Source organism: Vigna umbellata, chromosome 4, assembly GCF_029865625.1.
Source record: "Vigna umbellata cultivar VRB3 chromosome 4, Vumbellata_1.0, whole genome shotgun sequence".
NCBI lineage: Eukaryota > Viridiplantae > Streptophyta > Magnoliopsida > Fabales > Fabaceae > Vigna > Vigna umbellata.
The window spans coordinates 63,591,585-63,603,301 of NC_142168.1; the positions used below are offsets into that span (position 1 = coordinate 63,591,585).

At 31.9% G+C, this 11,717-nt stretch overlaps 1 protein-coding gene, 1 long non-coding RNA gene and 2 pseudogenes across 2 annotated transcripts; all 4 read right to left on the reverse strand.

The window, feature by feature from the left end:
- Positions 1 to 446: 446 nt before the first annotated feature.
- LOC148200888 (uncharacterized) lies at positions 447 to 4,781 on the reverse strand. The gene is made up of 9 exons (XM_088113073.1): positions 4,327 to 4,781; positions 3,722 to 3,875; positions 3,359 to 3,479; positions 3,033 to 3,274; positions 2,748 to 2,954; positions 2,406 to 2,680; positions 880 to 1,095; positions 707 to 781; positions 447 to 633 (listed from the first exon to the last, which is right to left on the reverse strand). The coding sequence occupies exons 1-5, from the start codon at positions 4,779 to 4,781 to the stop codon at positions 2,757 to 2,759; spliced, it is 1,170 nt and encodes a 389-aa protein (XP_087969199.1). The 3' UTR covers positions 447 to 633; positions 707 to 781; positions 880 to 1,095; positions 2,406 to 2,680; positions 2,748 to 2,756.
- A 15-nt stretch (positions 4,782 to 4,796) lies between these two features.
- On the reverse strand, positions 4,797 to 5,786 carry LOC148200889 (uncharacterized; annotated as a pseudogene).
- LOC148200890 (uncharacterized) lies at positions 5,786 to 7,989 on the reverse strand (annotated as a pseudogene).
- Positions 7,990 to 9,538: 1,549 nt separating this feature from the next.
- Positions 9,539 to 9,966, reverse strand: LOC148200891 (uncharacterized). Its single transcript, XR_015786123.1, has 2 exons — positions 9,913 to 9,966; positions 9,539 to 9,782 (listed from the first exon to the last, which is right to left on the reverse strand). It is a non-coding gene; the product is annotated as an uncharacterized LOC148200891 (long non-coding RNA).
- Positions 9,967 to 11,717: the final 1,751 nt, after the last annotated feature.

The window sequence follows — 11,717 nt, forward strand, 5'->3', positions numbered from 1 at the left end:
GCTAGAAATTTCTTTTGTCTATATATTACTTCTTTATTGAAATGGCCAATTTCAGCAAATTATGTGCACCTTTTTCAATTTGGTAGGTGCTTCTTTAAATGTTCTGTCGATCAATGTAAAATGTCTTATATGGACTATATTAGCAGAAGAAATTAATTTCAAAACATTTGAGAATGGGAAAACTGATTTAAAAGAAGATGTGGTGATTAAATTAAAGACGAGTAAAAACTATACAACATTAAGGACAAGATTCTAATATAATCAAGTAGGTGAAGAGGTGATATTGCTTTTAAAATAGGATATCTAAATTCAAATTTTCTCAAATTTCTTATTTGTAATCAGTGTCATGATGAGTATAAAGAGTATGTCAGCTACTAATCAAGTTATTGACACTATCATGGTCAAACTTGTTACTAATTTTGCTACTGGTGACTGCATAGTGCATGTGAATAAAATCACTTAAAGATACTAGCATATCAATACATACACAATTAAAAGGATGGCAGGTGATATTTGCATCCTCAAAAATTCATATATTGCATATCAATCCAGACATAACTAATTGTTCATGCATGTCTAATTTTCTTGATCTTCATTACACTCATCGTTTGACACGCTTCCTTGATCAGATACCTACAATATAACATAATAGTTAGTTGGTTATATATTTTAAAAAAATCATAAAAATAGATTTAGCAATTATTACCGATGGTTGAAATGCGGCAAACTTTGAAGGCAATTGTGATGTCATGTCATTGACTTGTGATGTCAATGAAGATACCTGTAACACATGAAATTATTTAAAAAGTAAGAAAAATGATACCTAACAAGTTAATCTTAAAAGGAACAAATCAAGTAATTGATAAAATATTCATTAACCTGAGTTTGTAATTCATCATTAGAAGGGGCAACTAAAGATGATCCACTATGAGAACGAACTTTGACTCTAAAGACTTTAGATGGGCAAGGACCCAAACCTAGACCGCGAACGCATCCACAATGCTCTTGGATTCCTAAAGCATGAGCTAATGAATCTGAATTGGATATTTTTTTTGATTGAGACGATGTTGTGGATTCATATGCTTCAATTTGTTCCTACATTCAACATTTAATAAAATAGTGAAATTGTCTAAATCAAAGAAAACAAGTGCATAATTCCAAAACAACAAGGCCATACATAAATAAGTGAGATTCCTTTGTTAAGAGGAGCAAAAATACAACAAAGAAAATGAAAAATTGTATATAACTCAAATAGTTAAATGTGATTCCAGTACTTAAATAGTTAGTCTTACTCAAAGTAGAGAATTTCACTAATGTGGCCATAGTGTTTGAATAACATGCTACTGAGAAAGTTCAACAGTTTCTTAAGGAATTAATGTCTACTGCTTTACGGATTATTCAATACAGTAAGATTATTCAATAGTTCAACAATTTTTGTTATGGAGAAATATTTGTTGGCATGATGATGTATACCTTTTTTACTTTATGTATTGTCTTATATATTTTTTTGTAATAAATGGTTGTTAATCATTTCTTCTATACTTGATGGAGAGGGTACAAAGGAATGATGATTGGAGAAATGAGTTTACGGTTTAAGGAAAAGAAACACTCTGTGTGCAGAGTCGTTAATCATTTCATAAACGAATTATAGGGCCTACAAGTATCTGATTCATGTCTTTTACTTATGTTATAAATATGATGATTTTGTGGTTTGCAGTAAGGAAAAGACAGTAAGTGCAATGAAGGATAATTGCAGTATGAGAAAGGTGTGAAATGTTTGGAAGTGATGATTGGTTGTAGTGTTATGGAAGAAAGAGAAAATGCGTGAAGATTATGTTTTCTTTGTTTGCCGTAACTTTTGGTTATTTTATGTTTGATATGGATAACACTAACAAGTTAAAAAAGAGAAGAAAGTTGGGTACCACTAGGTGTTATGCGCTGTCAGACAAAGTCTCTCACCTAACAAAAATGAAGTCTCCGTTTTCTTTTCTTCTGTTATGGCGGGGTAGGGGATTCACTTATGTAAAACAATTATCTATTACTTTTTATGAAGGCTTTGGAGTTTAATGTAGAGGGTTACAATGTATAAATGGTTTCCTATTTTGTCTGGCTGTGTCGTTTTCTAGTGTCTAATGAAGGGGATGACACTAATTTCAACAAATTGTACCCATTCAACAGGTTTTATTTCATCATTGTCAACACATTACTTCACAACAATTCACCAGAATGCATTCAATCCTTATAGTAAGACCTAAAGCACCAAATAAATTACAATACATGGTTCACATGTTTGTCTTACATTCAGATTCTGAAAATTAGTCAAAACTAGTTTCAGCCACTGAAAAAAAAAACTTCATGACATATTTAAATTGTAACTATACCAAAATTAGGCTTAGATAACTTACACAAATTTTCCTTGCCTCATCACTGACATAAGCTCTGTTGGTCTTCTTATGGCTAGCTATCCATACTTCTCCTCTGCTAACATTGTTTCCACACTCTTTTTCCTATGAAAATGAACAAACACATATTAAGTGTGTGATAAATATAATGAGAAATAGAAAACTGAAGAACAATATTACTTCACCGTTTCTTCCCTCTTTCTTGCAATGCTCTTCGAACCCCCCGTGTGAGCAAGAGTTTGTTGTGTCCTATTGTGTTTATTTTTTAGGGCAATCTCCTAACATTATCATAAAAAAAGTTAATAAATTATATCAGAATTTTAAGAAAAGAAATTTAGGTTTTACCTTTGTTCTTTAATCAAGTCGATAATCAACAAAAGAAGCCCAATGATCTTTATCTATTCCTTCTGGAGCCATGGCAATCAATTCATCTCTAGTACGTGTGCCATCATCTCTTTGTTGCCACAATTCTTGCTGAGAATCTCTCCATTTATGATTAAGTAATTTCAAGATGTAATTGATTTGAATATCGGAATTAACTGCAAACTTTGTCTTCAAAACATATTTTAATCAAAATCAACAACAATTATCAAATAACTTAATTATGAATTGAAAATTTACATTACTTACTTGAATGGTATTATGAATTATGTCTTCTTTGTAATCTTTAGGAATCTTCTTCCAAGTAGAATAACAAATAGGGAATGCCTTGAAGTTTCTAGCAATACTCCCTAAGAACCGATTCAATAATGTGCCACCATCTCCAATTGGTTGATATTGCTCATTCCAACGTACAATAATCCTTTCATTTTGAGGCAAATTCCAAACATCATTTGTTTTTAAGTGTTTGGTAGTCATCTTGCATTGGTCATCTATGAAGAAATCAAATTTGTGTCAAATACCCTTGTGTGAAAGAACTTCAACAATATTTATTGATATAAGTAACAGTGGCTTACCAATAACATCAACCAACCATGATCTCTTGTATGTTGATGACCTTTCTTGTTGCACTTCCAACAAAATATCTTGATTTTCATCTTGTTCATGTTCATCTTGTACATGTGAATTTTCTTGTTGCTACACAAGGTTAAATGTCAGATTAAATGAATGTAGTTGATAGGAATAGAGATCAGATGCAAGCAACAGAGAAACAAATTATATTGACAAATTCTTTTTTCTAATTAGTTTTAGTTTCAAGGTGTACTTGTGGTTCCTAGAAATGTCACAACATGACTATCAAAATTCATCAAAGTATATGCTAAGATAACATATATTATCATTTCAAAGAACATATTTAACATATTTGAAAGAACACTTACATCAACTTCAACGAGTGACTGGATAACTTCATTTGGGGGTTGACCAAACGAAAATACTTGATTTGCTGATTGAACACCAATTGCATTTGGGGGCTGAATGGTTCCAAGAGTGCATGGGCTATGGCTTGTCGGAGGTAACTTTAGTTTGTATGTTCTACAAATAAATGAATGTCAAAAAATTTCAACAACATAAATAAATTTTAATTAAACAATCAGTAAAGGGAACTTACTTCTTTGAGGCGTAGATAGAGATGGAGATGATTGGACTTTAGGTGTTGCACTTTGAGGTGCTGGTGGATGATTTACTATATGACCCCATGTATTATGTGCTTGTGTATGATGTTGTGTCTCATTGTTCTTAACTATCATTCTCTTCATCTTCAGGTGCTCTACAAACAATTACATAAATAAAACTTAAACCAGCTATAAATATAATAAACAAGAAAATAAACAGAATAACAATATATATAATAACTAATAATTAAAATTAAAACCTTGTTAATGGTATATTTCTTTCATCATCTGGAAATAATATTTCTAAATTTTGTTGTTGAAATGGTTCACATTCATGAAAATTGTCAACATCATCTTCACCCATGTTGTACAAGTCTCTAGGCTTTATATGTATTGGGATGCACCAACTTTTATCAAACTCATCATCTACATAATATACCATTTGTGCTTCTGACGCCTGAATGTATGGTTCATCATCATCATTATCACCGCTATGAATCAAGCGTCCAAAACTTACACTTGTAAATCCCAACTCATCAGTCATAATCCCCTTACATGTTGTTGTATTAGCCCACATACATTTGAACAAGACAATTGAGAAACAACCATGATAATTTATTTCAATTATGTCCACTAATCGACCATAATAAGGCACACCTCCAAATTGCATTTGATTATCACTACTACTTTCATAACTCCTTGTCCCAAATGTACCAAACACTCCACTATTTTGTGTTTTAAGCCATATGTCACGCTCCACGATCCTAAACTTGAATCCATTAACATTATAGGCACTATATCGCTTTGCACAATCAATCGGACCCATGGCTAAGAATTTCAAATCAGTTGAGTGGAGGCTAGTTGAGTCATTCCTTATCTAAAAGGAAAAAAATAACATGTCCATATCAATTATCAATTATAACATAGAATGAAACCAATGTTCATTGGTATAAATATACGTACACGACGTGAAAAGCAATTTGCAAATTCCCTATGAACTCTCTAGTCTATCAAAGATGATTGTCGACTCCGACTTCTCAATTGTCTCTGTATAGTGTCTCTAAATTCCCTACACGAAGTGTCCAAATTATACATAGTTACTTTCTAATAAAAGACTAATTAGTAGAATTGACGAAGTGAAAATACTTACTGAAGAAATGGGTCAACTATGGAACTATTTGCTAGGCTACGACGATGTTCCTGTAACTTTTCCTTTGTAGATAGAGTGAAATAAGTGAAACCTCCAACTGGTTTTCCGACTGGTGGGAATAAAGTGCTTACAGTACAAGAGCTAATGCTTGGTTCATCATTAACACGACACAATCTATTAAACACAATCTCAATTCCATCTAAGTACCTAGAACAAAAAGTTAAGCACTCTTCAACCATGTGCCTTCAGCTTGTGCCTTATTACGCACATAAGACTTCAATTTTCCCAAGTACCTCTCAATAGGATACATCCATCGATATTGAACAGGTCCTCCAAGCTTGACATCTTCTACTAAATGCACAATCAAATGAACCATCACTGTGAAAAAAGAAGGAGGGAATAACATCTCCATGTGACACAATGTGAGGACAACTCTATCTTGTAATTGGACAAGTTCATCTATCTTCAAAACTTTATTACATAATTATTTAAAAAAAGAGCATAGATCAATCAAAATAGACGAGACTTCTTCAGGGAGTGTCTTTCTTATTGCCAAAGGGAGAAGTTGCTCCATCAACACATGTGAGTCATGACTTTTTAGTCCTCCAATCTTACGTTGTTTGACATCAACACATCTACTGATATTACTTGAGTAACCATCAGGTACAGTTATATTCTTCAAAGTTTTCAGAAACATATCCTTATTTACATTTGACAATGTATATATAGCAGGAAGATATCTAGATTGCTCGTCAGACCACAAATCTAGTCTTATACCCCAAAGTTGCAAGTCCTTTCTTGCCTTTAGATTGTCTTTGCATTTATTATTTGTACTATCATTCAACAATGTAAACAATATATTGTCGCAAATATTTTTTTCAATATCCGTAACATCCAGATTATGGTGCAATAAGTTATCTACCCAATAAGGAAGGTCAAAAAATATACTTTTCTTTCGCTATTGTAGAGTCTCTACCTTAGAGATGCGTTGTCTTTTTGAGCTTTCTTCAATTATAGGTTCTTTCCCAAATTCACCGTGAACATTACCAAGTTGTTGTAAGATATCATGTCCTGAGATTGTCACTGGTTGGCTTCTATTTTCAATAGTTCCATCAAACCTCCAATGAGCCAATCTAAACCTATGTCTTCCATCTAACCAACGATAATGACTTATATAAAACAAAATTTACCACCTTTGACAAGCTTCTTGGGAGTAGTATCAAAATTACATATTGGACATGCCAATCTTGTATGTGTGTTCCACCCAGATAAGGTTCCAAGTCTTGGAAAGTCACTAATAGTCCACAATATGGCTGCATGCATATCAAATACTTCATTCCCATATGAATCAAGAGTTTTGATGCCAGTGTTCCACAACTCCTCAACTCTTCTATTAATGGTTATAAGTAAACATCAATATCATTGCTCGGTGCTCGCTTTCTAGGAAGGATCATGGATAGAATGAATGAACTTTGTTTCATACACATCCAAGGAGGAAGGTTGTATGGTATGAGAACAACTGGCCAAATACTGTGATTTGTGCTCAAGTTGCCATATGGATTGAACCCATCAATAGATAAACTGAGTATCACATTTCGAGGCTCTAAGGCAAATTGAGGGTGCATCAAGTCAAATTTCTTCCATGCTTCAGAATCTCTTGGATGTCTTAACATGCCTTCATCTGTACTTTCTGATGCATGTCATCTTATATGCTCAGCTATTTTAGACGACAAAAACATCCTCAGTAATCGAGGCTTCAAAGGAAAATACCTTAAAACCTTTGTAGGAATCTTCTTTCGCTTATTAACAACAACATCATCACCAATTGTATTTCTCTTTTTTGGCTTCCATCTTGATGTCTTGCATTTCTTACAAGAATCTCTATCTTTGTCTTCTCCAACATGCAACATACAATCATTTGGGCAAGCATCAATTTTGGTGTAATGAAGACCAAGCTTTTTTGGCTTCATAGAATGAATTTGGAATTTTAGCATGTTCAAATGCATCTGCTAGCAACTCCAGTATCATGGACATAGCTTTGTCACTTATTCTGCATAGACATTTGATGTGATATAACTTCACCAAGAAAGAAAGTTTTGAATATTTATCACATCCTTCATATAAGCTTTGTTGTCCATCTTGCTATAATTCCAAAAAATCTATCCCATCATGACTTTTAGTATGGCTTGACTCTACACCCATCTGGTCATCATCTGCCATGTCGTTGTTAGAGCAATGATTTGCAAATACATCATTAATCATTTCACACATATTATCATTAATTTCAACTCTTCCACCATCTTCTTCGGCCATTACTTGAGGAGCTTCGACCATTACTTGAGGCGCTTCGTCATTTACTCTTCTCTCCCCGTGCAGAAGCCACACTGTATACCCTTTTGGAAAAGGTTTAATAATTAAGTGATCATACTTCTTCACGATTTTGAAATTTCTTAAAGTTGCATTTCTGACATGGACATATTATCTTTCCCCTAACACCATTATTAGTGAATGTGAAGTCCAAGAAGGTATTCAATCCTCTCATATATTGACTTGTATTTCGAGGCATGTCTATCCATGATTTATCCATTAAAATCTTTGTTCATGCCAAGAGGATTGAAAGGTTAGAACAAGTGACCGTATTCAACGAAATACACTACATAATGTTAAAACTAAGTAGTTCCCCTACTTAGTTATGAAATTGTTACCTAGAATAATTTAATACTAAGTAGTACACCTACTTAATGTTAAAAGTAAATGGTGAATAAAACACTAAGTACCAGCTATGATAGCATTGCTCAAGAATAATATTTACTAGACTTTGAATCACTACTTCTAAGAAACAATTTAATGCTATTAACAAAATATTTTAAATGTCATAAAAATAAATTAATATATATATATATATATTGTTTTTTTGTTTTATGTAAATATGTAAATTAAGAAATAATCAACATTGATGAAAACTCATACCTCGGAAGTTATTGACTTGGACAAATGATGGATGTGATAGCACAACAACTTTCACAAGGCCATAACACACCTTATGTTTACGTTCAGCAAGGCTAAGTCAATTAAGAAATACAGAGTACCCAAAATATCTTGTTAAGAAGATTAATCTCATCATCTATTCTAAACTAAACAACTACTGAAAAAAATCAATCACAGTTCGTAATGAGCACGACAACGCGAGGAGAAGATGCAACCTGCATTGATATATGTCTTTTTCAACTCCAACAACAATCACTTGAACTTGTCCATGTCAGTTTTTAGAAATATTTAATGACTTTTCTGATCTAGGTGTTACTTTTTACTTCATCTTATAAGTTAAAATCTTAAATTCTATCATGCTAAAATTGCCTAAATCTGTTAGTTTGAGTTTGACATTCGAACTTCAATACAGTAAAATTCAAAGACATCTATCAATCACTATTTTCTTAAGTTGTAATGAATACATTTAGGATCATCAGATAACAGAGATTAAAAATAGATGATGAATGAAAATTGTATTTCCAAAATTTATTAACTATCGTAATTTACTTTGTCTTCTTTATGTGATACCTAAGTTTTTATTATCTTTTTCACCAGGTAGTTATTAGTGTGCTGATAATAATCAAATTCTACCAATTAGAATTTTGATTTCAGTAAGTTTTTCCTACTTTATCTTTTCTTTTATCTTTTAATATTCTCTTGCATGCATGTAGTTTTTTGGGGTATTTTTGTATATAATCTAACATGGAAATATGGATTCTTATCTAAGTCTGGAATGATATGTTTGGTTTTTTGTTCAAGTTTCTTAAGAATAAGTTAAATACTTTCTCAACACATCTACTTGGTTGGGGTTTTGGTGTATTTAGAAAATAAATGATAACAGAGAGAAAGAAACTTTGATAGGATTTAATAGAATACGTAACTATTAACAAATTGATATGATAGTGATTTATTTTGATTGATGTTGAATTATATAGACCCAAACACATTGTTGGACATATTTAGGTTCAATGTAACCTTTAGACTTATAGTTGAGTGTGCTGTTATACAGTATTGTTTTGTATATTCTCTTCACACATTTTTATGGTTTGGTATATTCTCTTCACACATTTTTTATCAACACTCTTTCATGTCAAAGTTACATTGCTTTTCCCAATCCTACACATTTTTTATTCAAAAGACACAATTTCTTTTTCCATTTTTTATTTATGTTATCTCGAATAGCTTGGAAATGTGGTCATTTTAAATGATGGTTCTCCTCTTTAGCCTTCTTCCAAATTCAAAATTAGAAGCATCAGTGCTTTTTATCTGATTAGTCAATATCACCTTATCATGTTTAACATTCATTTTGATACAATAGTTTTATATTGAGGAGAAAACTAGAAACGCTGTAAATAGTTAAAAAATCAAACAAGACAAATTACAGAGACATTCACGCACACTCCTTGAAAATCTCTAATTGTTTATCCACAGGCAAAATCTCACAAGTTCTAATTGATTATAGAGTCTAGTGATGAAACACAATCCATTACTTATCCACGGGCAAAATCTCACAAGTTCTACAGATAAGTATCAAACTACATTTAGGAATAAAATTGCATGCATATCCAAGAAGACCTTGTTGACACTAGGAACCAATTCTTGCAAAACCTTGATTCTTTCAGCTATTCTCTCTCTACGCAACTATCACTGAATGGCAACATGAAAAATAAAAATTAGCAAATCATGAAAATAACTTAAGTTATTTTGTCATTATTCTAAATAATAATCTCTACAATAAGTAAAAGGTTTGTATTATCCAAAATATCCAGTGGCCCACCCTTTCAGCTATATTGTGTGGATTTGTAGCCTATCCTTTTCTAGGCACTCTAGACCGCACTGCTGGTGGATGTCGGGCAGTCGGAATAGTAGTTGGCATAATCGAATACAAGAGTTAACAACAACAGCAAAAGAAAAGAGTTAGACACAATCGAATCAATAACGCGTTCAATAGAGTAACGTACAAGAGACAAACGCGTAGATTGAAAATGAACAAAGAGAAAATGAAGTGACCTTGCCAGCTTTCTGAGTTGCGTGAACCACAGATGCAAGGAATTCCGAGAGCACCTCGACGAACAATAAGGCACCTCCACGCTGCCTCGACGCCTCGACACTTCGCTTAACCCTAGGAGGGGAAGACCAGAACGAAGATGGTGCGAGGAAGGGTTTTTAGGGAAATAATTATGATGCAGGGAAATGAAGACGCAGGATGGGGAGGGAGAGAGTTAGGGTTTATGAGAAATTAGAGAATCAGGGAAAATGAGTAAAGATAGAAGAAATGAAAGGCGTAAAGAGGGATGGATATTATTTAGGGAAATACACTAAAAAAAATAAATTTTAGGGCCATCGTTTGTTATAGAAGCAAAAAAAATAAAAAAAAAAGGTAACTACGGTTTTAGTCCTAAATCGTCGGAAATTATTCGGGGTTTCTAAAACTCCCGGAAACTAACCCTCCTAAAATGTATTATTTTTGTAGTGTTCTGGTTAGACATAATATTATCTGATAAAGTTCCATAGTTTGACTCATAGATAATTTAAAATAATAAATTAAATTTTAGGTTTTTACAAATTTAAATATTTTTATTTAAGTTCTAAATTTTAAACAATACAAATTTATTTTAAATATTTTAAAAATTTAAGAAAATTACATTCCGATGCAAATTCAATTAAAATATTAAAATAAAAAAAACAACACACAGTTAAATCAATAAAATATATTTAATTAATACGTCCTAAAAATAATATATTTATATTTCATTCATTTATATATATATATATATATATATATATATATATATATATATATATATATATATATATATAACATCCTCTCTAAAGGAAAGATTTTCCTATTAAAAAATCATATACTTTGATTACAACTATAAAATTATAAGAAGTAGATAATAAACTTTCTCATTAGCATAAGTAATAATTGTTTTAAAAAACGTTAGATCTATTAATAATATAAATAATTAAAATAATAATAATATAACGTTGACATTATTATTCAATTGCACTTAAAGGTTTATTTTTGTATTATGTCCAAATTAGCTAAGGTATGTTATGTGTCAAACTAGTTTTCTTAATTAACTGTTATTCTTCTTCAACTCCCAATCCTCCAGTCTTCGTTTCTTCTTGGGCCTTCCTGACATTGTTCTCTTCTTTGGTTGTAATATATTTGAATAGGGTGTAACATCCTAGTCATTTTGACCATTGATAGGGTTAATTATTGTGTTGTAAGTCTCTTCATAGGTAGACTTCCTAAACCAGTGTCCAATGTATTCTTCTGCATTTATATTTAAAAATTTCATTGCAGTTATGGCATGAGTACAAGGAATGCCAGTAATTGCCCATTTTCTACATGTCCAGTCCATGTTGTCAACATTCACAACAAATTGCTGACCAAATTGTGAAACATGTTTCACTTCAAAAAATTTTTCTCTTGACCACCTGTATTTAATACACAATTCGTAACACAATTAGGTGGATCAATATAAATGGAAACAAAGTTAACATGAATGGAAACACACATCATAAAAGTTACCTTGGTAACCAATATCTAGTTAACCAGGACTCCTTCTGAAA

Bases quoted from the DNA above. Each gene is read 5' to 3' on its own strand.
- LOC148200888 (XM_088113073.1), bottom strand. From the start codon at position 4,781: ATGGGTCCGATTGATTGTGCAAAGCGATATAGTGCCTATAATGTTAAT. The intron at 3,480-3,721 runs GTAAGTGTTCTT...AACCTTGTGTAG, and splicing joins AGTCACTCGTTGAAGTTGAT to CAACAAGAAAATTCACATGT. The intron at 3,275-3,358 runs GTAAGCCACTGT...ATTTCTTCATAG, and splicing joins ATGGTTGGTTGATGTTATTG to ATGACCAATGCAAGATGACT.